The sequence below is a fragment of the Balaenoptera acutorostrata genome, chromosome 4 (assembly GCF_949987535.1).
Source record: "Balaenoptera acutorostrata chromosome 4, mBalAcu1.1, whole genome shotgun sequence".
Lineage (NCBI taxonomy): Eukaryota > Metazoa > Chordata > Mammalia > Artiodactyla > Balaenopteridae > Balaenoptera > Balaenoptera acutorostrata.
Window position 1 is genome coordinate 12,446,664 of NC_080067.1, and position 25,774 is coordinate 12,472,437.

The 25,774-nt window shown below is 39.0% G+C and overlaps 1 protein-coding gene and 1 non-coding gene across 2 annotated transcripts in view; one reads left to right on the forward strand and one right to left on the reverse strand.

The window, feature by feature from the left end:
• COL6A6 (collagen type VI alpha 6 chain) overlaps nt 1-25,774 on the forward strand; it is a 172,983-nt gene that overhangs the window by 42,107 nt on the left and 105,102 nt on the right. The window contains exons 2-6 of the mRNA XM_007166983.2: nt 16,258-16,355; nt 18,686-19,273; nt 20,530-21,150; nt 22,237-22,797; nt 23,953-24,510. Of these exons, the coding sequence (XP_007167045.2) occupies nt 16,258-16,355; nt 18,686-19,273; nt 20,530-21,150; nt 22,237-22,797; nt 23,953-24,510 (2,426 nt within the window). The remainder of the gene's footprint in view (nt 1-16,257; nt 16,356-18,685; nt 19,274-20,529; nt 21,151-22,236; nt 22,798-23,952; nt 24,511-25,774) is intronic.
• On the reverse strand, nt 7,830-8,044 carry LOC114235650 (small nucleolar RNA U3). Its single transcript, XR_003621769.1, has one exon. It is a non-coding gene; the product is annotated as a small nucleolar RNA U3 (small nucleolar RNA).

The window sequence follows — 25,774 nt, forward strand, 5'->3', positions numbered from 1 at the left end:
AAGAACATGGTATATCTCTCCATGTATATGTATCATCTTTAATTTCTTTCATCAGTGTCTTACACTTTTCTGCATACAGGTCTTTTGTCTCCTTAGGTAGGTTTTTTCCTAGGTATTTTATTCTTTTTGTTGCAGTGGTGAATGGGAGTGTTTTCTTAATTTCACTTTCAGATTTTTCATCATTAGTGTATAGGAATGCAAGAGACTTCTGTGCATTCATTTTGTATCCTGCTACTTTACCAAATTCATTGATTAGCTCTAGTAGTTTTCTGGTAGCATCTTTAGGATTCTCTATGTATAGTATCATGTCGTCTGCAAACAGTGACAGCTTTACTTCTTCTTTTCTGATTTGGATTCCATTTATTTCTTTTTCTTCTCAAATTGCTGTGGCTAAAACGTCCAAAACTATGTTGAATAATAGTGGTGAGTGTGGGCAACCTTGTCTTGTTCCTGATCTTAGTGGAAATGGTGTCAGTTTTTCACCATTGAGGACGATGCTGGCTGTTGGTTTGTCATATATGGTCTTTACTATGTTGAGGTAGGTTCCCTCTATGCCGACTTTCTGGAGGGTTTTTATCATAAATAGGTGTTGAATTTTGTCGAAAGCTTTGTCTGCATCTACTGAGATGATCATATGGTTTTTCTCCTTAAATTTGTTAATATGGTGTATCACATTGATTGATTTGCATATATTGAAGAATACTTGCATTCCTGGGATAAACCCCACTTGATAATGGTTTATGATCCTTTTAATGTGCTATTGGATTCTGTTTCCAAGTATTTTGTTGAGGATTTTTGCCTCTATGTTCATCAGTGATATTGGCCTGTAGTTTTGTTTCTTTGTGACATCTTTGTCTGGTTTTGGTATCAGGGTGATGGTGGCCTCGTAGAATGAGTTGGGGAGTGTTCCTCCCTCTGCTATCTTTTGGAAAAGTTTGAGAAGGATAGGTGTTAGCTCTTCTCTAAATGTTTGATAGACTTCACCTGTGAAGCCATCTGGTCCTGGGCTTTTGTTTGTTGGAAGATTTTTAATCACAGTTTCAATTTCTGTGCTTGTGATTGGTCTGTTCATATTTTCTATTTCTTCCTGGTTCAGTCTCAGCAGGTTGTGCATTTCTAAGAATTTGTCCATTTCTTCCAGGTTGTCCATTTCATTGACATATAGTTGCTTGTATTAATCTCTCATGATCCTTTGTATTTCTGCAGTGTCAGTTGTTACTTCTCATTTTTCATTTCTAATTCTATTGATTTGAGTCTTCTTCCTTTTTTTCTTGATGAGTCTGGCTAATGGTTTATCAATTTTGTTTATCTTCTCAAAGAACCAGCTTTTAGTTTTATTGATCTTTGCTATTGTTTCCTTTATTTCTTTTTCATTTATTTCTGATCTGAACTTTATTATTTCTTTCCTTCTGCTAACTTTGGGGGTTTTTGTTCTTCTTTCTCTAATTGCTTTAGGTGTACGGTTAGGTTCTTTATTTGAGATGTTTCTTCTTTCTTAAGGTAGGATTGTATTGCTTTTAACTTCCCTATTAGAACCGCTTTTGCTCCATCCCATAGGTTTTGGGTCATCGTGTTTTCATTGTCATTGTTTCGAGGTATTTTATGATTTCCTCTTTTATTTCTTCAGTGATCTCTTGGTTATTAAGTAGTATATTGTTTAGGCTCCATGTGTTTGTATTTTTTACAGATTTTTTTTTCCTGTAATTGATATCTAGTCTCATAGCGTTCTGGTTGGAAAAGATACTTGAAAGGATTTCAATTTTCTTAAATTTACCAAGGCTTGATTTGTGACCCAAGATATGATCTTTCCTGGAGAATGTTCCATGAGCACTTGAGAAGAAAGTGTCTTCTGCTGTTTTTGGTTGGAATGTCCTATAAATATCAATTAAGTCCATCTTGTTTAATGTATCATTTAAACTTATGTTTCCTTGTTTATTTTCATTTTGGATGATCTGTCCATTGGTGAAAGTGGGGTGTTAAAGTCCCCTGTGATGACTGTGTTACTGTCGATTTCCCCTTTTATGGCTGTTAGTATTTGCCTTATGTATTGAGGTGCTCCTATGTTGGGTGCATAAATATTTACAATTGTTATATCTTCTTCTTGGATTGATCCCTTGATCATTGTGTAATGTCCTTCTGTGCCTCTTGTAATAGTCTTTGTTTTAAAGTCTATTTTGTTTGATATGAGAATTGCTACTCTAGCTTTCTTTTGATTTCCATTTGCATAGAATGTCTTTTTCCATCCCGTCATTTTCAGTCTGTATGTGTCGCTAGCTCTGAAGTGGGTCTCTTGTAGACAGCATATATATGGGTCCTGTTTTTGTATCCATTCAGCCAGTCTATGTCTTTTGGTTGGAGCATTTAATCCATTTACATTTGAAGTAATTATCAATATGTATGTTCCTATTACCATTTTCTTAATTGTTTTGGGTTTGTTATTGTAGGTCTTTTCCTTCTCTTGTGTTTCCTTCCTAGAGAAGTTCCTTTAGCATTTGTTGTAAAGCTGGTTTGGTGGTGCTGAATTCTCGTAGCATTTGCTTGTCTGTAAAACTTTTAATTTCTCCGTCAAATCTGAATGAGATCCTTGCTGGGTTGAGTAATCTTGGTTGTAGGTTTTTCCCCTTCATCACTTTAAATATGGCCTGCCACTCCCTTCTGGCTTGCAGAGTTTCTGCTGACAGATCAGCTGTTCATGTTATGGGGATTCCCTTGTATGTTATTTGTTGTTTTTCCTTTGCTGCTTTTAATAATTTTTCTTTGTATTTAATTTTTGATAGTTTGATTAATATGTGTCTTGGCATGTTTCTCCTTGTATTTATCCTATATGGGACTCTCTGTGCTTCCTGGACTTGATTGACTATTTCCTTTCCCATATTAGGGAAGTTTTCAACTATAAGCTCTTCAAATACTTTCTCAGTCCCTTTCTTTTTCTCTTCTTCTTCTGGGACCCCTATAATTCGAATGTTGGGGTGTTTAATATTGTCCCAGAGGTCTCTGAGACTGTCCTCAATTCTTTTCTTTGTTTTTTCTTTATTCTGCTCTGCAGTAGTTTTTTCCACTATTTTTTCTTCCAGGTCACTTATCCGTTCTTCTGCCTCAGTTATTCTGCTATTGATCCCTTCTAGAGAATTTTTAATTTCATTTATTGTGTTGTTCATCACTGTTTGTTTGCTCTTTAGTTCTTCTAGATCCATGTTAAACGTTTCTTGTATTTTCTCCATTCTATTTCCAAGATTTTGGATCATCTTTACTATCATCATTCTGAATTCTTTTTCTGGTAGACTGCCTATTTCCTCTTCATTTGTTAGGTCTGGTGCATTTTTACCTTCCTCCTTCATTTGCTGTGTGTTTCTCTGTCTTCTCATTTGCTTAACTTACTGTGTTTGGGGTCTCCTTTTCACAGGCTGCATGTTCGTAATTCCCATTGTTTTTGGTGTCTGCCCCCAGTGGCTTAGGTTGGTTCAGTGGGTTGTGTAGGCTTCCTGTTGGAGGGGACTAGTGCCTGTGTTCTGGTGGATGAGGCTGGATCTTGTCTTTCTGGTGGGCAGGACCTCGTCTGGTGGTGTGTTTTGCGGTGTCTGTGGCCTTATTGTGATTTTAGGCAGCCTCTCTGCTAATGGGTGGGGTTGTTTTCCTGTCTTGCTAGTTGTTTGGCATAGAGTGTCCAGCACTGTAGCTTGCTGGTAGTTGAGTGGAGCTGGGGCTTGGCATTGAGATGGAGATCTCTGGGATATTTTTGCCATTTGATATTACTTGGACTTGGGAGGTCTCTTGTAGACCAATGTCCTGTACTTGGCTCTCCCACCTCAGAGGCAGAGTCCTGATGCCAAGAGCCTGTCATCCACTTGGCTCAGAATAAAAGGGAGAAAAAGAAGAAAGAAAGAAGAAAAGAAAATAAATTAAAATAAAGTTATTAAAATAAAAAATAAGTATTAAAAATTTTTTTTAAGTAATTAAAAAAAAGAAAGATAGAATAGAGCAACCAAACCAGAAAACAAATCCACCAATGATAACAAGCGCTAAAAACTATACAAAAAAAGAAATAAGAAAGAAAAACAAAAAAACCCGGACAGACAGAACCCTAGGACGAATGGTAAAAGCAAAGCTATACAGACAAAATCACACACAGAAGCATACACATACACACTCACAAAAACAGAAAAAGGGGAAAAAATATATATATATCATTGCTCCCAAAGTCTGCCTCCTCAATTTGGGGTGATTCATTGTCTATTCAGGTATTCCACAGATGCAGGGTACATCAAGTTGACTGTGGAGATTTAATCCGCTGCTCCTTAGGCTGCTGGAAGAGATTTCCCTTTCTCTTCTTTGTCCGCACAGCTCCCGGGGTTCAGCTTTGGATTTGGCCCCTCCTCTGTGTGTAGGTCGCCTGAGGGCATCTGTTCTTCGCTTAGACAGGGCGGGGTTAAAGGAGCAGCTGATTCGGGGGCTCTGGCTCACTCAGGCCGGGAGGAGGGAGGGGTACGGAGTACGGGGAGAGCCTGCGGCAGCAGAGGCCAGCGTGATGTTGCACCAGCATGAGGCGCACTGTGTGTTCTCCTAGGGAAGTTGTCCCTGGATCACGGTACCCTGGCAGTGGCGGGTTGCACAGGCTCCCTGGAGGGGAGGTGTGGATAGTGACCTGTGCTTGCACACAGGCTTCTTGGTGGCTGCAGCAGCTGCCTTAGCATCTCATGCCCATGTCTGGGGTCCATGCTGATAGCCCCGGCTCACGCCCATGTCTGGAGCTCCTTTAAGTGGCGCTCTTAATCCCCTCTCTTCGCGCACCAGGAAACACAGAGGCAAAAAGAAGTCTCTTGCCTCTTTGGCAGCTCCAGACTTTTTCCCAGACTCCCTCCCAGCTAGCTGTGGTGCAGTAGCCCCCTTCAGGCTGTGTTCATGCTGCCAACCCCAGTCCTCTCCCTGGGATCTGACCGAAGCCTGAGCCTCAGCTCCCAGCCCCCACCCGCCCTGGCAGGTGAGCATACAAGCCTCTCGGGCTGGTGAGTGCTGTTCGGCACTGATCCTCTGTGCGGGAATCTCTCCGCTTTGCCCTCCGCACTGCTGTTACTGCGCTCTCCTCTGTTGCTCCAAAGCTTCCCCTCTGCCACCCACAGTCTCCCCCTGCGAAGGGGCTTCCTAGTGTGTGGAAACCTTTCCTCCTTCACAGCTCCCTCCCACTGGTGCAGGTCCCACCCTTATTCTTCTGTCTCTGTTTTTTCTTTTTTCTTTTGCCCTACCCAGGTACGTGGGGAGTTTCTTTCCTTTTGGGAAGTCTGAGGTCTTCTGCCAGCATTCAGTAGGTGTTCTGTAGGAGTTGTTCCACATGTAGATGTATTTCTGATGTATCTGTGGGGAGGAAGGTGATCTCCATGTCTTACTCTTCCGCCATCTTAAAGCTCCTCTGCAATTGACTTTTATATCTTGATGTTATATGAAGACATCTTGAATACTTGTTACTTTTAATAATTTGTCTATAGATGTAGACAGTCATATCACTTGCAAACAGTGATAATTTTATTTGTTCTTATGCTTTTTTTTTTATCCTCGTTGCTTTAATTTTGCCAGAACCTCAGAATGAAAGAGGACCACCTTTCTGATTCTTCATTTTAAAGAGCACTTCTAATATTTTCCTATTAGGATGGTATATATTGCAGATTTTAAAGATATAGCCTTGGGGCTTCCCTGGTGGCACAGTGGTTGAGAATCTGCCTGCCAATGCAGGGGACACGGGTTCGAGCCTTGGTCTGGGAAGATCCCACATGCCGCGGAGCGACTAGGCCCGTGAGCCACAGTTGCTGAGCCTGCGTGTCTGGAGCCTGTTCTCTGCAACAAGAGAGGCCGCGATAGTGAGAGGCCCGCGCACTGCGATGAAGAGTGGCCCCCACTTGCCGCAACTAGAGAAAGCCCTTGCACAGAAACGAAGACCCAACACATCCATAAATAAAATAAAATAAATAAATAAATAAATAAATAAATAAAATTTTAAAATATATATATATATCCTTTACCAAGTTAAGTTTCCTTCTACTCCTAGATTGCTAAGTTTTTTTTAAAATTATGAATTAGTGGAGTGGTTTTCCTTTCATATTTATAGTATATCTCTTTTAGTGTGTTGATGTGGTAATATTTATGTATTTTCTAATTTTTTTGACCATATTCATTTCTTTAATCTTTAAATTTATTTTCCCTCAATACTGTATTTTTTATACAATTTTAAATATTACTTTCATTTACAGTCATTACAAAATGTTGACTCTATTCCCGTGTTGTATAACACATCCTTGAGCCTGTCTTATACCCAATAGCTTGTGCCTCCCACTCCCCCATCCATATATTGCCCCCCCGCCACTGGTAACCACTAGTTTATTCTGTGAGTCTGCATCTTTTTCTGTTATATTCACTATTTTGTTGTATTTTTTAGATTCCACATACAAGTGATATCATACAGTATTTATCTTTCTCTATCTGACTTATTTCACTTATCATAATGCCCTCCAAGTCCATCCATGTTGCTACAAATGGCAAAATTTCATTCTTTCTTATGGCTGAGTAGTATTCCATTGTATATATACACCACATCTTCTTTATCCATTCATCTGTTGATGGACACTTAGGTTGCTTCCACGTCTTGACAATTGTAAATAATTCTGCCATGAACATTGGGGTGCATGTATCTTTTTGAGTTAGTGTTTTTTTTTGTTGTTGTTGTTTTTTGTTTTTTGGATATATATCCAGGACTGGAATTGCTGGGTCATATGGTAGCTCTATTTATAGTGTTTTGAGAAACCTCCATACTGTTTTCCATAGTGGCTGAACCAATTTACCTTCCTACCAACAGTGTACAAGGGTTCCCTTTTCTCCACATCCTCACCAATATTTGTTATTTGTGTTCTCTTGGATGATAGCTGTTCTAAACGAGTGTGAGGTGATATATCATTGTGGTTTTGATTTGCATTTCCTTGATGATTAGTAATGTTGAGCATCCTTTCATATGCCTGTTGGCCATCTGCATTTTTTCTTTGGAAAAATATATTTTCTAATTTTAAAACATCCTTGCATACCTGAGATAAACCCAGCTTGATAATGGTGTATTATCTTTTTTATACACTAAAGGAGTTGAGTTGCTAATGTTTTATTTAGGATTTTTTTGTATTTATATTCATGAGTAAAATGGGCCTTTAATTTCCCTTTCTCATACAGTCCTTAACTGGTTTACATATCAAGATTTTACTGGCTCCATATAAATGAAAAGGCTAATATTCATCTTTTTCTAGTCTCTGAAATAATTTGTAAAAGATTCAGATGATCTGTTCCTTAAAAGTTTGGTGGAACTTGCCAATAAATCCATCTTGTCCTGGGGTTTTCTTCCTGTGAATATTTTAAACTACTGCTTCAATTTTTTAAAAGTCTTTGCCTTATGTATAGTTATGTCTTCTTTTATACAGTTACCAACTTATGTCTTCTCTCTCTCTCTCTTTTTCTTTTTTTGATCAGTCTATTGTGAGGTTGGTGTTTTCAAAACTTAATTTTCTTTATCTTTCTTTTTTTAATTGAAGTATAGTTGATTTACAATGTTGTGTTTGTTTCAGGTGTACAGCAAAGTGATTCATATATATATATATATATATATATATATATATATATATATTTCTTTTTCAGATTCTTTCCCATTATAGGTTATTACAAGATATTGAGTAGAGTTCCCTGTGCTATACAGTTGGTCCTTGTTGTTTATTTTATATATAGTAGTTTATGTTAATCCCAAACTCCTAATTTATCCCTCCCTCTTTATCTTTGTTTTTTGTTTGTTTGTTTTCTCATTCAAATCCACTCAGACAGCGTTCTCTCCCTCTTACTCTCCCAAAGGAAGAGAAGAAGGATTATCACTGGCTAGTGGCAGTTGCAGAAGCAACACCTAGAGCCGGCTTCACGCTCAGGAGAGAATGCTGTACCTCTTCCTTGTGGTTTCGGGTGCTCTACACATTCAGAGAAACTTGTCTAGTAATGAAATATACAAATGATACCAAAAGTATTTTACCTTTGTGTTTTAATTTGCTGATTTCTGCTCAAAGTTTTAGTACTTCAGTATCCCTAAAGTACTTTTAGATTTATTCTGTAATTTTTCTAACTTCTAAATTGGGCACTTCATTCCTAGTAGATTTGCCTTATTGGAATTTTAGTTCTCTTAAGTTTATGTCATGGGGTCTGGGAGGATTCCAGCAGTTGCAGACATGGAAAGGCTCAATAGTCAAGACAGGCTCCTTCTGTGGCTGGTATGGGCCCCTCCCACGGAGGACCGGCAGGGGTTCTGTCTGGGGGCAGCTTCTTCTACGGGATTGTTTCAAAATGTGAGTTCAGTATTTCAGTGTGCTCTTGGCTTAATTATTCATGTTTTTTTTTTTTCTTCTAGTACTATTTGTTAGATCACATAACTGTTAACTGTGTGGAGCTGCTAGAATTTAGAGAGAATGTAGTCCTTGTGCTTTAGATGAGAATCATACAGAAGTAAAGTGGTATTACCTAAAGTCACACAACAGTTTAGGAACCACGTGAAAGCCAGGTCATGAGACTGTATAGCCTGTGCTCTTCCTGCTGAGCCAAACACCCCTCAACACAGAAGAGTGTGCATTTTACAGTGTCAAGGTCACCTGCATGAACTTGTTCAAATATGATCCCCATACAGCCTCTTTTTGTGGTTCCAGAAAATGCATTTGGGGGAAAGTGTGACATGAACAGTAAAACTATGAAACTGGCTTGGCTGGCGAGTGCTTGCTCATGTGTTTTGTTTTGCTCACCATCATTGATCCAATGTTTATTTGTTACCATTGTGTGCCAAGGATTTATCCCGCAGCATTTCAATATGAAATGAAGTCTCACTTTGAACATTTTTCTTTTTACCTTTTGACTTCCGAGAAGGGAGGAAGGGAAACAGTAAAGAGATGAGGGGTTTACTAAGCAAAAAACCATTTATCTTGAACTTTGTGGCTCAGATCCCGTGTTGCTTCTTACAATACAAAAGCTGACAATATTCATGTTTCTGAAGAAACGTAAAATTGGTACTTAGAAATGATGTTTCCTGCATGCTCATTTTAAAGGAAAGAAATAGTGTTTATCTTAATTCTGCTGAAGTCTTTTTTGTATCCCTTCTGGGCTTTTCATATTTTTTCAAAGACATGTCCTAGATTATGAATTGGCTCATAGGGGCAGAGGACTCCCCGAAGCCCCTGGTTGTTAATAGCCTTAAGAGAGGTGTTGCACAAGTTCTAAACATTCTGGGTTTGAAGCCAAGTATTGGGTGCCTGTATTGCTTTTGCAGCTGTAGCTTAAATTAGAAACATTCTTCCTTCTTGACAGAAAGTTTACAGAGATCCAGATATTTTTCACTTTCTTTTTTTAATTGAATTATTATTAACATACAATATTATGTTATTTTCAGGTGTACAACATGTGATTTGATATTTTTTATACATTATGAAATGATCACCACTGTACCAAAGTTGTTACAATATTATTGACTATATTCCCTATGTGTGTGTACATTACATCCCTGGAAGTTTGTACCTCTTAATCCACTTCACCTGTGTCACCCATTCCCCACCCCCCAGGTCCCCTCTGGCAATAACCAGTTTGCTCTCTGTACCTATGTGTCTGTTTCAATTTTGTTTTGTTTGTTCATTTGTTTTGTTGTTTAGATTCCACATATAAGTGAAATCAGACAGTATTTGTTTTTCTCTGTCTTATTCCATCCATAGAAGAATGGATAAACAAGATGTATATATACAATGAAATATTACTAAGCCATAAAAAAATAATGAAATCTTGACATTTGGAACAACATGGATGGACCTTGAGGGTATTATGCTAAGAGATTCAAATTTTTTTAAAGGCTTTTTATAGCGTTTAACTTCTGGGAAAAGTGTATTAGCCTCAGCTTGCTTGAATCAGAATGAATGGAGTACTAAAAATTCTGATTAAAGAGATCTGTACCATTGAGAGTGAGAGTGTTTCTATAATAAGAAGCAATCAATCTGACTGTTGTTATATTAAGCTGAGGTGTGCCATGAATTTAAGTTTTATGTTGTTACTTTATATATCTATCTCCTTCATTCTCCCCTCATGTCTTTGAGTATTTACAATTTTTATTTTAAATATTGAGATATTTTTAAAAATTTAGTATGTAAATCCATAGGCAATCCATCCATGTTTTGATGTGGTAAAATTGAACCAAAGCCTCCCCAGCATTAACTTAGAGATTTATTCCCCCCTCTCTCCATACTAGTCCTTTGTGTGGTTTGGCACACACACACACAAAACAAGGCACATAAGCACTTCAAGACCCCCTTCCCCTGGGCTTCCACATTGTATAGCCATACAGCACACCAGATTTTGCATTCCATTTAAAGGCTTCAAGAAAATTGTTTTACAAAGTTAGCAGAAGGAAAGAAATCATAAAGATCAGATCAGAAATAAATAAATGAAAAAGAAATGAAGGAAACAATAGCAAAGATCAATAAAACTAAAATCTTGTTCTTTGAGAAGATAAACAAAATTGATAAACCATTAGCCAGACTCATCCAGAAAAAAGGGAGAAGACTCAAATCAATAGAATTAGAAATGAAAAAGAAGTAACAACTGAAACTGCATATTACTATATGCCAATAAAATGGACAACCTGGAAAAAATGGACAAGTTCTTAGAAAAGCACAACCTTCTGAGACTGAACCAGGAAGAAATAGAAAATATAAACAGACCAATCACAAGCACTGAAATTGAAACTGTGATTAAAAATCTTCCAAAATCAAAAGCCCAGGACCAGATGGCTTCACAGGTGAAGTCTATCAAACATTTAGAGAAGAGCTAACACCTACCCTTCTAAAACTCTTAGAATTCTCCCAAACTCATTCTACGAGGCCACCATCACCCTGATACCAAAACCAGACAAAGATGCATCAAAAAAAGAAAGCTACAGGCCAATATCACTGATGAACATAGATGCAAAAATCCTCAACAAAATACTAGCAAACAGAATCCAACAGCACATTAAAAGATTCATACACAATGATCAAGTGGGATTTATCCCAGGAATGCAAGGATTCTTCACTATACACAAATAAATCAATGTGATATACCATATTAACAAACTGAAGGAGAAAAACCATATGATCATCTCAGTAGATTCAGAAAAAGCTTTTGACAAAATTCAATGCCCATTTATGATAAAAACCCTGCAGAAAGTAGGCATAGCGGGAACTTACCTCAACATAATAAAGACCATATATGACAAATCCACAGCCAACATCGTTCTCAGTGGTGAGAAACTGAAATCATTCCCATTAAGATCAGGAACAAGACAAGCTTACCCACTCTTACCACTATTACTCAACATAGTTTTGGAAGTTTTAGCCACAGAAATCAGAGAAGAAAAAGAAATAAAAGGAATCCAAATTTCAGTAGAAGAAGTAAACCTGTCACTGTTTGCAGATGACATGATACTATACATAGAGAATCCTAAAGATGCTACCAGAAAACTACTAAAGCTAATCAATGAATTTGGTAAAGTTGCAGGATACAAAATTAATGCACAGAAATCTCTTGCATTCCTATACACTAATGATGAAATATCTGAAAGAGATATTAAGGAAACACTCCCATTTACCATTGGAACAAAAAGAATAAAATGCCTAGGAATAAACTTAACTAAGGAGTCAAAAGACCTGTATGCAGAAAACTATAAGACACTGATAAGAAATTAAAGATGATACAAACAGATGGAGAGATACCATGTTCTTGGATTATCAACATTGTGAAAATGACTCTATTACCCATAGCAATCTACAGATTCAATGCAATCCCTATAAAACTACCACTGGCATTTTTCACAGAACTAGAATAAAAAATTTCACAATTTGTATGGAAACACAAAAGACCCTGAATAGCCAAAGCGATCCTGACAAAGAAAAACAGAGCTGGAGGAATCAGGCTCTTGGACTTCAGACTATACTACAAAGCTACAGTAATCAAGACAGTATAGTACTGGCACAAAAACAGAAATATAGATCAATGGAACAGGATAGAAAGCCCAGAGATAAACTCACACACATATGGTCACCTTATCTTTGATAAAGGAGGCAAGAATATACAATGGAGAAAAGACAGCCTCTTCAATAAGTGGTGCTGGGAAAACTGGACAGCTACATGGAAAAGAATGAAATTAGAACACTCCCTAACACCATACACAAAAATAAACTCAAAATGGATTAAAGACCTAAATGTAAGGGCAGACACTATCAAACTCTTAGAGGAAAACTTAGGCAGAACACTCCATCACATAAATCACAGAAAGATCCTTTTTGACCCACCTCCTAGAGAAATGGAAATATAAACAAATGGGACCTAATAAAACTTAAAACGTTTTGCACAGCAAAGGAAACCATAAACAAGACAAAAAGGCAACCCTCAGAATGAGAGAAAATATTTGCAAATGAAGCAACTGACAAAGGGTTAATCTCCAAAATTTACAAGCAGCTCCATGCAGCTCAATATCAGAAAAACAAACAACCCAATCCAAAAATGGACAGAAGACTTAAATAGACATTTCTCCAAAGAAAATATACAGATTGCCAACAAACACATGAAAGGATGCTCAACATCACTAATCTTTAGAGAAATGCAAATCAAAACTACAATGGGGTATCACCTCACACTGGTCAAAATGGCCATCATCCAAAAATCTACAAACAATAAATGCTGGAGAGGGTGTGGAGAAAAGGGAACCCTCTTTCACTGTTGGTGAAAATGTAAATTGATACAGGCACTATGGAGAACAGTATGGAGGTGTCTCAAAAAACTAAAAATGGAACTACCATACGACCCAGCAATCCCCCTACTGGGCATATACCCTGAGAAAACCATAATTCAAAAAGAGTCCTGTACCAAAATGTTCATTGCAGCTCTATTTACAATAGCCAGGACATGGAAGCAACCTAAGTGTCCATCGACAGATGAATGGATAAAGAACATGTGGCACATATATACAATGGAATACTATTCAGCCATAAAAAGTAACAAAATTGAGTTATTTATTGTGAGGTGGATGGACCTAGATACTGTCATACATTGTGACATAAGTCAGAAAAAGAAAAACAAATACCGTATGCTAACACAAATATGTGGAATCTAAAAAAAAAAATGGTTCTGAAGAACATAGGGGCAGGACAGGAATAAAGACACAGACGTGGAGAATGGACTTGAGGACATGGGGAGGGGGAAGGGTAAGCTGGGACGAATTGAGAGAGTGGCATGGACATATATACGCTACCAAATGTAAAAGAGATAGCTAGTGGGAAGCAGCCACATAGCACAGGGAGATCAGCTCGGTGCTTTGTGACCACCTAGAGGGGTGGGTTAGGGAGGGTGGGAGGGAGACACAAGAGGGAGGAGATATGGGTATATATGTATATGTATAGCTGATTCACTTTGTTATTAAGCAGAAACTAACACACTATTTTAAAGCAATTATACTCAAATAAAGATGTTTTAAAAAACTACATAGGATTTGATAAGTAATTAAATACAGAAAGTATTATTAAAAAGAAAAAGAAGATGTGGCACATATATACAATGGAATATTACTCAGCCATAAAAAGAAACGAAATTGAGTTATTTGTAGTGTGGTGGATGGATCTAGAGACTGTCATACAGAGTGAAGTAAGTCAGAAAGATCAAAACAAATGCCGTACACTAACACATATTTATGGAATCTAAAAACAAAAAAAAGTTCCAAAGAACCTAGAGGCAGGACAGGAATAAATATGCAGACATAGAGAATGGACTTGAGGACACGGGGAGGGGGAAGGGGAAGCTGGGACGAAGTGAGAGAGTGGCATGGACATATATACACTACCAAATATAAAATAGATAGCTAGTGGGAAGCAGCCGCATAGCACAGGGAGATCAGCTCAGTGCGTTTTGACCACCTAGAGCGGTGGCATAGGGAGGGTGGGAGGGAGACGCAAGAGGGAGAGGATATGGGGATGTATGTATATGTATAGTTGATTCACTTTGTTATACAGCAGAAACTAACACACCACTGTACAGCAATTATACTCCAGTAAAGATGTTAAAAAAAGAAAATTGTTTTACAAAATGCTATCCCAAAGAACTCAACTCTTAATGTACCAGTAGTATTGACCACCTGCATGGGGAAATTTCCGGATGCTGCATACTGTTTGGGACTATTGTGGCCTTACGTAACCCTCACTTTTCTCTCCAGGTTTTAACTTCCATTCAGTACTATTTCTTCCCATCTTTGGCGTTTATCCTATGGAGTAACCTAAAGCCTCTTATCTCTCATAACTCCTAAAGATAACACTCATTTATAAAGTTCATAATATAAACAGAAAAGAAGTGAAGAGCGTAAAGCCCTGGTTTGAAAAGCAAAAATAAAAAGGCATGCAAACAAGTACCAGTAACCCCTAATACTTAGAAAAAAAGACATAGAACCAAAAAACTTGGAGACACTTTTTGTGTTCATAATGTTGAGTTTGGTATTATGTATAGAATGGATAAACAACAAGGTCCTACTGTATAGCATAGGGAAATATATTCAATATCCTGTAATAAACCGTAATGGAAAAGAATATGAAAAAGAATATATATGTATAACTGAATCACTTTACTATATAGCAGAAATTAATACAACTTTATAAATCAGCTATACTTCAATAAAATAAATTTTAAAAATAATACTGAGTTTGGGATGCAGAGGAACTAAGTTTGAGAGTCCAGATTTTAGAATTGGATAGATGTGGGCTCTAGTCTGAACTGTGGCCCATTTTATCCGTGTGACCTTGAATCACATTCCCCTTTATGAATCTGTTTCCTTATCTGCAGAATAGGAACAATAATATGACCTGCTTCTAGGTTTCCTATCGATATCAAACAGGAGAACAAGTATAAAGCTGCTAGCACAGGGCATGGAACATGGTCAAGACTGACCAAATGGTAGACTTTGTTATTATTGTTATACACATTAGTAGAAAATTTGTACACATAGTATGACTTGGTTTTCACTTTGGACAATCCACTTTGGGACCAAAGTTCCTCTAAAATGAAAGGTTGGACTAAAAACAACCTCTTAAAGGCCCCTTCCAGCTTACTGATTTCCTCTGAAATAGGATGGATAAATTGACTCACAGCCTGAAAAGTTTAAATCATCTAGGCTTCCTATGAAGGAACAGAACAGAGTCCCAGATTCCAGAATGTCAGAGGGACGATGGAGTAGATGAGGAAATGGGGGGTAGAATTTTCATGGCAAAGGTCCCTTTTCTGAAAGGGTGAAATATTACACAATAGGAGCCTGCCTGACAAGGAATGAGACAGCCATTTGTATCAAATACACGTTTGGGTATGAATTAAGCAAGAAAGAGAAATACTAGTTTATCAACACGGATCAATTCATTTTTTATTCAATGGATGAATGAGTGAATGAATGAGCCCAACCTGCTTAATTGAAATATTTATTGTCAATATCTTCAATATCCTATTTTATCCCATGAAATGAATAATTCAAGGTGGCTGAAAATGCTTTAGGACAAACCAGAATTGGAAAACTTTGCTTCATGCAGTTCTAGGTTGTTGGAATAAAAATGGTACCAATTGCGTCATTCTGAGGACCAAGACATCGTATGCAATATGGAGGGTCACTACTTATTTCTTTATGTCTTCTCTCAAATTTAAGAATAAAGGGAAATAGTTACCTTTCTAATCATGTAGGAAAAGGAGAAAAGAGAATTTTGACCACATCTAGAAATACTTCTCAAGTATGAAACACACCTACATGTTCATGATGGAAGAATTACAAATCAGCTCTTAGACTGTGTCGCAACTGTGAACTCTGAATTGTCTTGGCAATGAGTAGACAGAGGGTGACACGAGGCTATAGGAAAATTGATTAGTAGGAACACATAATATTGGTGGAACTAGAATGCATCTGGCTGCTTCCATTGACAATCTAAAATCTCATGTTTCTACAGGGTCTGGGGACCAGGAGAAGCTTTTGTGATTCTGTAAATGTTGACGGTTCATTTTTCTCCAAGGCACTTCACAGAGCCGAAGGTCAGGGAACCTCAGAAATTCCTTGTCTTCTGTTGCACCCAATTTACTATATAATTTTGTGTGCTCATATGTGTTTGAGTCTTGATTTCCAAATAATATCCACAATAATTTTAGATGTTTATATTTTTGCCTTTTCAGATTTCAAGTTGGTGATTTTTCAGGTTATAATATGAAAATGCTGCTCACTTTGATCCTTATGATAATTTGTTCCCACGTTTCTGTCAACCAACATTCTGGTAAGGAAAAAAATAAAAAGAATTCTTTTCCTTAATTTGCATTATGGAAAATAATATATGAGTTTGACTTGCTTAAAAGTTAAGAGTTTTGTTTTGCTTTGTTTTGATTTTGATGATGGTAAGGGTGGGAGTGGCAGCTCAATTTCTTTTGATGTCACCCTGTGTTCCTTTGAAGATCATTTGTTTCTGGATCTTATTCCTTGTTCACAATAGGAAGATATGAGAGCTATTTTCTTGTCCTCAGTTTCAACTCCTTCTAGGTCTTCTGGGAGGTTGCATGAAAATTCTCTTTTAACATTAGGTTCAGGCCTGGAAAATTTGAAATGTCTCTTTCTAATTCGTTTGTGGCGAAACATTTGTCTTGGTTAAGCATCCAGATTTTGCTCCAATTTAAACTGTGTCTGATTATTGTAAAGAAAGTGCTTTTACCCTGAAGACAGAGCTCCAGAGCCATCCACCGTCAGCAATCTATGTCCAGTGGACTTGAAGTCAAAACACTGGCCAAGCCTTCACAGCCTCTACCACCTCCTAAATAATCAGTTCTTATATTGGTCGCTTCATGTCCAGGGCCACCTAGATTGGCTTTTACAGTTTTCTCAAGGACTCTGACCTTGGAAGCAAGTTTTCTGGAGAGACAGATTAGACTTTGCCCTGCAAACATCTTCCTTTGATGTCTCACTAGGCCTGTTATTAAGCTTTCTAAAGAAAGGCAATGCTTTTTCCCCAGTTGTTCTGTGGTTCAGATATAGTGATGGGCCTGGTTAGAATCTAAATATGCCTCCTGTGCCAGTGGCTACATTTCTTTTCTCCATACAAAATGTGGGGATTTGTCCATGAATAGAAAGGTCACTTTTGGTCACAAGTCAAGCCATCCTAGGCAGTACTCACCTGACAGTCCTCAGAGGGGTTACAGCCTTCTCTTGGAGGAAGATGTTGATCCCCCCTCAATTAGTTTTTCCCCTGAGATGCTGCTGGCTATATGATAATCAAAGCAATCTCAAACTGGTTGAAATCAGGTTGTTTAGAAGAAAAGAAAGAATGATTTTGTCCACTATGCCTCGATCAGACTGCTCTAAAGAGAATGAAGTAACATGCTGGGGTGCCAAAGCTGATTTCCTCGCAGTTGTAGACAGGAAAAGATCGAAGTTCTTTTAATTTGATTAGAATTTATCTTGTGACTATTTCAGATAACCAGAAACTCAGAGTGAGGAGAGACCTTAGATATTTTCTAGTTGAATCTACTCATTTTAAATATGAGGAAACTGAGGCCCAAGTATACTGGATGGCTTGACAGAGCTGGAAGAATTAGCTGATAACAAAGTCAGGACTTACATTGCTTGTTCAATTACACTGTATTTTCTTAAACATACACCATCCAGACACACACAAATATTTCCCTCCCTTCCCTGGACTAGAAATGGATCTTACAGAACAGTGGTAAGAGCTCTGAATTCAAACCAGCAGACAGACCATGAGTGAATGATATTTTGTGCTTGAACCAAATAACTCTCTATCACATAAAAATATAATTTTACATACCTAGCATTGAATCTGGCATCGAATGAAGCCTTAAAAGCTCAGCAAAGTATTGTATTCCTCTATAAAAATTATATTCTTAATAGAAATTAAAAGTTTCATCCTATTCCTAGCTTAAGGTAGGAATGTTAATGTTAATGTTTCTATCACATTTTACATTTGTTGGCATTAAACTTGGTAATAAATTTACCAATTATAATGCCCACTCATCAAAAAATATTGTAAATAACTTTAAGATAGATTAATGCAATCTCATATTTATGATTTTTAGGATTTTTTTTAAACTTCACCAATTTGACACTTTGAATACAAAACTAATATGTTTATAAGTTAATCAGATCACTTGTTGCGTTGCTTAAGTGGAAATCACAATGAAAGGCTATTTTTTAGATTTCTCCATTCACACAAATTTGATTAGATTCTCAATGAAAATGTTTATCCTGTTGATATAAATTGAGGTCAAATTCTGAAAGAAAAAAAAAGACACGGGGAAATTATCCGCTAAACATATAAAAACCCATGAGTTTTTACTTCTTTATATTTACCTATTTCTACTTAATTCCTTACAAAAGTGATGCTTAATTTCATGATCAGTTCAAACGAGAGGGTGTATAAAGAATCAGCCCAAGAAACAATATTTTTCTTGAGAGAATGTGTATTATTTTCAGTGCATTGGAAAGATATTACAAATACAAGCAAAAGAGGGAAGTAATGTTTTTCCCATATGGTTGGCATTAAACTTGGTAGTAAATTTTTGAAGTTTGCTTTGTTTGTGTTTGTCTATGGGTTTGTAGGCCCTGAGTATGCCGATGTGGTGTTTCTGGTGGACAGCTCTGACCACGTGGGAATTAAATCCTTCCCGTTTGTAAAGACGTTTATCAACAAAGTGATCACCAGCCTCCCCATAGAGGCCCACAAGTACCGTGTGGGCCTGGCCCAGTACAGCGACAGGCTCCATGGAGAATTCCAGCTCAGCACCTTCAAGAGCAGAGGCCCCATGTTGAACCACCTCAAGAAGAACTTCATGTTCCTGGGTGGCTCCCTGCGGATTGGGAATGCTCTCCGGGAGGTGCACACGACCTACTTCTCAAACGGGAGGGACAGGAGACAGTTTCCCCCGATCCTGGTGGTCCTGGCTTCGGCCGAGTCCGAGGATGCCGTGGAAGAGGCCTCCGAGGTGCTGCATAACAAAGGAGTGAGGATCATCTCTGTGGGGATTCAGGGGGCATCCGAGGAGACCCTGAAGGCCATGGCCACAGGCCAGTTCCACTACAGCCTCCGGACGGTCCGAGACCTCAGCACGTTCTCCCAAAACATGACGCAGATTCTCAAGGATGCGGCTCAGTACAAGGAAGGAGCAGTCAATGACATTCTTGTGGAAGGTGGGTTCAGGGTGCCTGTGTAGGGATGATGATAAAATGCTTTTGGAAGATCAACAAGAGGAGAGGCTGGAGACTCTATGAACATCCCCTTCCCCAAAAGCTGGGCTGCATTTTCAGATGCTAAATTCTGCATGTGAAATGATTGTGGCCTTTTTAAATCCAGTGAACTTGGTGAGCCTTGGTTTTCCATGTTTCACTTATTGCTCATCATTCACAGGCTGCCTCCACCCTGCTACCCAGCTGCGTGAGCTTTCTTCCTGGGCTTCAGTTGCTATGTAGTTTTATTCCTGGTTCATTTAAAAGGTCGGTTTGCTCCTAAAGAAATCCTTGACTCCAGAAGCCATATAATGTCATCAAAGGATGTTAGAGCTCGAAACAACTTCAGGAAGTCCAAAACCTCTGTTCTGCAGAGAGGAACTTGTGGGCACTCTTAGAGGTGATGTGACCTGGCCCTGGATGAGGCTGCAGTCTGGAGTCAGAGCCACGCCTGTGTGGTTTCAGTCCTGCTCTGCCCCTTCCTGCAGCTGTGTTCTAAATTAGCTTCCCTGTGTTCTGCTCCAACTCCAACCTGCTGTCCTGGTCTGTCCCCTTGTACTTTCCTATTAGCAAGAATGGCCAAGAGTTTATGAACATCATTCAAGAGAGGGGCAGGAGAGAGCCAGTAAAAAACAATTTGCTCAAAGTGTACAAGTCCAAACAAGTGATGTAAGAAACTCACATTATGTCTGGTTAAGTCAGTTTGAGTGAGATGGCATATATAACTGTCTATTGATACTGGAGAACGCTGCTTTTCCTGTAGCAATCTATGAAAATATGGGAATCCTATTAATAGCATCTTTCCCAAATAAAATATTGGAATGTCAATTGCTATTCCATTACCATCCTTTAAGAATGTTTGGACTATAACTACTGATTTTATTAGTGATTTTAATACAATAGCAGTAGCTTCTGTTCACTGAGTGACTTTTATGTGCCAGGCCCCATGCTAAACACATGATCTCATTTAATCCCCATAACAACTCTATGAGATCAATATTATGGTTACCTATATTTTACAGGTGTGGAAATTGGAGCTGGAAGATTAGCTAAGCTACCACCTTTGAACCCAGGACCCTCTGATCTCAGCTTCATAATCATTTTGTACACCTTCTTCCATCTTTAAGGGCATAACTAAGTTCTGGTTGAGTTCTATGTGTATTTTAATGCTGAGCAGAGATGCTGAATTGAAACTCTGCCTGTTCATTCCTTGCCCACAGTTTGCCAAGGCCCTTCTGTGGCAGATGTTGTGTTCCTGTTGGATATGTCCGTCAACGGCAGCTGGGAGGACTTTGACTATCTTAAAGAATTCCTGGAAGGAAGTGTATCTGCTCTGGACATCAAGGAAAACTGCATGAGGGTTGGCCTTGTGGCCTATAGCAATGAGACGAAGGTGATTCACGCACTGAGCAGTGGCATAAACAAGTCAGAGGTTCTCCAGGATATACAGAGCCTCTCTCCCCAGGCCGGGAAGGCCTACACTGGAGCTGCCTTGAGAAAGATCAGGAAGGAGGTCTTCAGCGTGCAGCACGGCAGTCGGAAGAATCAGGGGGTGCCACAGATAGCTGTGCTGGTGACCCACAGCCCGTCTGAGGACAACGTGACCAAGGCTGCTGTGAACCTCCGGCGCCAGGGGGTGACCATCTTCACCATGGGCATAGAGGGGGCCAGCGACGCCCAGCTGGAGAAGATCGCATCTCACCCTGCCGAGCAGTACATCTCCAAACTGAAAACCTTCTCCGACCTGGCTGCCCACAACCAGACGTTTCTAAAGAAATTGCGGAACCATATCACACACACGGTCTCTGTCATTTCCGAAAGGACTGAAACCCTCAAATCTGGTAAAGCCTTTTGCTGAGAGAAGGATTATTCCCATTGTTTCGCTTTTTTCTTGTCTTGCAGGTGTTCTGTCTACAAAAGGGCTTGGCAGGCATGATGTAGGGAGGGAGAGTGAGTTCCTGACTTTTTAATTTAACTTGATAATAGGAAATGTAAATTGGAGGAGAATAAAAGCTATTGAGGTGTTGGAATGGGAAGAAGGGATTTCTTTTTTTATTTGCTCTTTTGCACAGCTTTACTTGGATTCTTTGTTACTTCTCAACACTCCAGAATACCTTCCTTTGTTATTTCCCCCTCTGCACTTTTTCCTTTCTCACCTTTGCCTCTCATGTTTCCTTGCTCTTTCCTTTCTTTTTTTTTTTTTTTTTGTGTGTGTGTGTACTTTTCTCTCCCTCCTCTTCTTCCCTCAGCCTCAAATTCCAATTTAGAGAATAAACAGGAAGCATGATTTGGATTGAGGACAGAGTAATGAATTTATTGGGAGGTACTATTCTAGTATCAGTGAGTTTAGAGGGAGACAGAGAGCAATGTATTTCATATATTTCATACATACACATGTATTTTTCATAAATTATGTGTGTACATGCAATACGTATATATATCTGCATCCTTCAACAAATATTTAGAGCATGTCGACTACAGAAGTGTCACTGCCTGACATAAATAAGGCCACTGACAATACCTCTGGTTGTGTTAACTGACCAGGAGTGGATGAAGAGTAAACACTTTGTTCAAGATTTCAAGAAAGACAGCGCTTTGTCCACCATATCCAGTTAAATGCTACCTTCTCTAGCTCGCAAATCACCACTTAACATTTTGCTAAGCAGTTACTCCCTGCTAAGAGAAGTGACTTGTAAAAAGCATCTTCATGTTTTCTTTCTGATCTTTCACTACATCCAGATTGACGCTGATTCCTGATGTAAATCATCTCAAACTGTCACAGACAATTCATTTGGGTCTTTAACACGGAGAAACTGTTTCCCATTTTTCTGTCTGACGAGGCTGGTGTTTGCCCTTCCTCCCACCTGCCCCTGTGTCTCTGTCCCACTTGCCCCAATGCCACACTCAGTTTTTGTGTTGCATTTTAGGTTGTGTGGACACTGAGGAAGCAGACATCTATCTGCTCATCGATGGCTCTGGGAACACCCAGGCCACGGACTTCCAGGAAATGAAGACCTTCCTTTCAGAGGTTGTAGGGATGTTCAACATCGCTCCCCAGAAGGTGCGAGTTGGGGCTGTCCAGTATGCTGACCGCTGGGACTTGGAATTTGAGATCAATAAATACACCAACAAGCATGATGTGGGAAAGGCCATCGAGAACATCAGGCAGCTGGGCGGGAACACAAACACAGGCGCAGCCTTGAACTTCACCCTGGGGCTGCTGCAGAAAGCAAAGAGGCAGCGGGAAAACAGAGTGCCATGCCACCTTGTTGTCCTGACCAACGGCGTGTCCCAGGACAGCATCTTGGGGCCCGCAAACAGACTGAGAGAGGAGCTCATCCATGTCTATGCCATCGGGGTCAAGGAGGCCAACAAGACACAGCTGCGAGAAATCGCAGGCGAGGAGAAGCGGGTGTACTATGTGCATGACTTTGATGCCTTGAAAGACATAAGAAACCAGGTTGTTCAAGAAATCTGTGCCGAAGAAGGTAGGACTCCTTGCCTTTGGACTTCAGCTCCCAAATTGCTTTCCTGCAGTATTTTTTTTTAATTGAAATATAGTTGATTTACAATGCTGTGTAACTTCTGCTGTACAGTTATACGTATATACACATTCTTTTTCATATTCTTTTCCATTATGGTTTACCACAGGATATTGAATATAGTTTCCTGTGCTGTACAGTAGGACCTTTTTGTTTATCCATCCTATACATAACAATTTGCATCTGTTTCCTGCAGTGTTTGATGCTGCAGGTGTGCAGAAACAGCATAAATGACCAAGCTGAGATTCATTGACTCGTGGAGCTGTTTATTATCCAGAACAAAATGAAGCAACCCGTTATAGTGTTGCTCTAATTATTATTATCTGAAGCATAAAAAGAATATTTCAGATTTATTTAAGTTGCTTTTTAATAAAATTTGTATGAAATCTTCTAGAGCTAGATAAGTAATTTTCAACTAGGGGTGATTTTTCCCCCTCAGGGGATGGTTGGCAATGTCTAGAGACAATTTTGATGGTGATAACTAGGGGGTGCTAATTAATTAGCTTCTAATAAGTATTAATTAGCTTCTCCCCACAAATCCCTGTGAGGATAGATCTATGATTAGACACTGCCTGTGTAATATGATCGAATGATTTCTGATTTTAAGGAGTACTACAGGTTTATTTAAACTGCGTTTTGATAAAACGTGTATGAAATCTTCTAGAGTTAGATCAGTAGTTTTCAACCAGGGGTGATTTTGCCCCCTTAGGGAATAGTTGGCAATGTCTAGAGACATTTTTGGTGGTTATAATTGGGGCAGCACTACTGGCATCTAACAGGTAGAGGGCAGGGATACTGCTAAACATCCTACAGTATCCTACAGTGCATGGATTGCCCTCCACAATACAAATTTTCCAGCCTACAATGTCAGTAGTGCTGAGGTTGAGAAACCCTGAGTTACATATTAAAGCAAATTACTAAATAACAAAGAGAATAGGCTCCCTCTCATTGCCTTCAATGCATTATTTACCTGATAACAGCCCTTACTAAGTACATGCTTAACTTACATATAGAATTATTTGTGTTTTGGGTTTTCCTGTTCACTCTTAATGTTTTTACATGAAGCCAACTTGAATAACCCATATCCTTTCTCTTGTGTAGCCTGCAAAGAGATGAAGGCCGACATCATGTTTCTGGTGGACAGTTCTGGCAGTATAGGACTTGAAAACTTCATCAAAATGAAAACATTTATGAAAAACCTGGTGAGCAAATCTCAGATTGGGGCAGATAGGGTGCAAATCGGTGTAGTCCAGTTCAGTGACATCAATAAGGAGGAGTTTCAGCTCAACAGATATATGTCCCAGGGGGAAATTTCAGATGCAATAGACCGAATGGCTCACATTGGAGAAACTACCTTGACCGGTAGCGCCCTGACCTTCGTGTCTCAGTACTTCAGCCCTGCCAAGGGGGCCCGGCCCAACGTCAGGAAGTTCCTCATCCTCATCACGGACGGTGAGGCTCAGGACATAGTCAAGGACCCAGCAGTGGCACTTCGGCAAGAAGGCATAATTATCTACTCCGTGGGGGTGTTTGGCTCCAATGTCACCCAGCTTGAGGAGATCAGTGGGAGGCCAGAGATGGTTTTTTATGTTAAGAATTTTGACATTCTGCAGCACATTGAAGACGACCTTGTTTTTGGAATATGCAGCCCCCGTGAAGGTAGGCGTGGGCATATTCACTATAGGAATATTATCCAAATGCCACACATACATGTTAGTCGTTGTTTCTTGAACTAAGCAGACTACTATTTGAACATTGTATCCTAGTGGCTTTTGACCTGCTTATAGAAATGAAAGTTTCCTCAACAGAACTGTTAAATTAAACAGTAAGGAACAATTCTGATCCACCTAGATTCTTTCCCTTTTGTAGACAAAGCACTAGGGTGATGAATCCTCCATTTAAGGAAAATAGCATCATACTGGATTTTAGGTCTGGTTCCCTAGAAGCAGAAGCTGAGTCAGGGGTTCTTGTGGAAGCGATTTATTTATTTATTTATCTATTGCTTTTCCTTTTTTAAAAATTTTATTGAACTATAGTTGATTTACAATGTCGTGTTAGTTTCAGGTGTACAGCAAAGTGATTCAGTTATATATACATACATACATATATATGTTCTTTTTCAGTTTCTTTTCCCATATAGGTTATTATAAAATATTGAGTATAGTTCCCTGTGCTATACCGTAGGTCCTTGTTGGTTATCTATTTTATATATAGTAGTGCGTATATTTAATCCCAACCTCTTAATTTATCCCTTTCCCCCCCCCGTCTTTGGTGACCATAAGTTTGTTTTCTGTCTCTGAGTTTGTTTTGTAAATAAGTTCATTTGTATCTTTTTCTTTTTAAATTCCACGTATAAGTGATATCATATTATATTTGTCTTTCTCTGTCTGGCTTACTTCACTTAGTATGATAATCTCTAGGTCCATCCATGTTGCTGCAAGTGGTATTATTTCATTCTTTTTATGGATGAGTAATATTCCATTATATATATGGACATTTAGGTTGTTCCTTGCCTCAACTATTGTAAACAGTGCTGCTATGAACATTGGGGTGCATGTATCTTTTCGAATTATGGTTACCTCTGGATTTATGCCCAGGAGTGGGATTGCAGCATCATACGGTAGCTCTATTTTTAGTTTTTTAAGGACTCTCCACACTGTTCTCCATAGTGGCTTCACCAATTTACATTGCCACCAACAATGTAGGAGGGTTCCCTTTTCTCCACACTTCTCCAGCATTCATTATTTGTAGACTTTTTGATTTATTGAGGAGGTGTTTTCAGAAGAGAAGTAAGGAAGGCAGCATAGGGCATGGGTAAGAGTTAAGCAAGGAGGTGGTCTCAGGTGGAGTCCAGCTTCAGCCTCTTCCCACGGGGAGCACTGAAGCATGAATTACATCACAGAGTCGGTTCCACCTTGAGGCA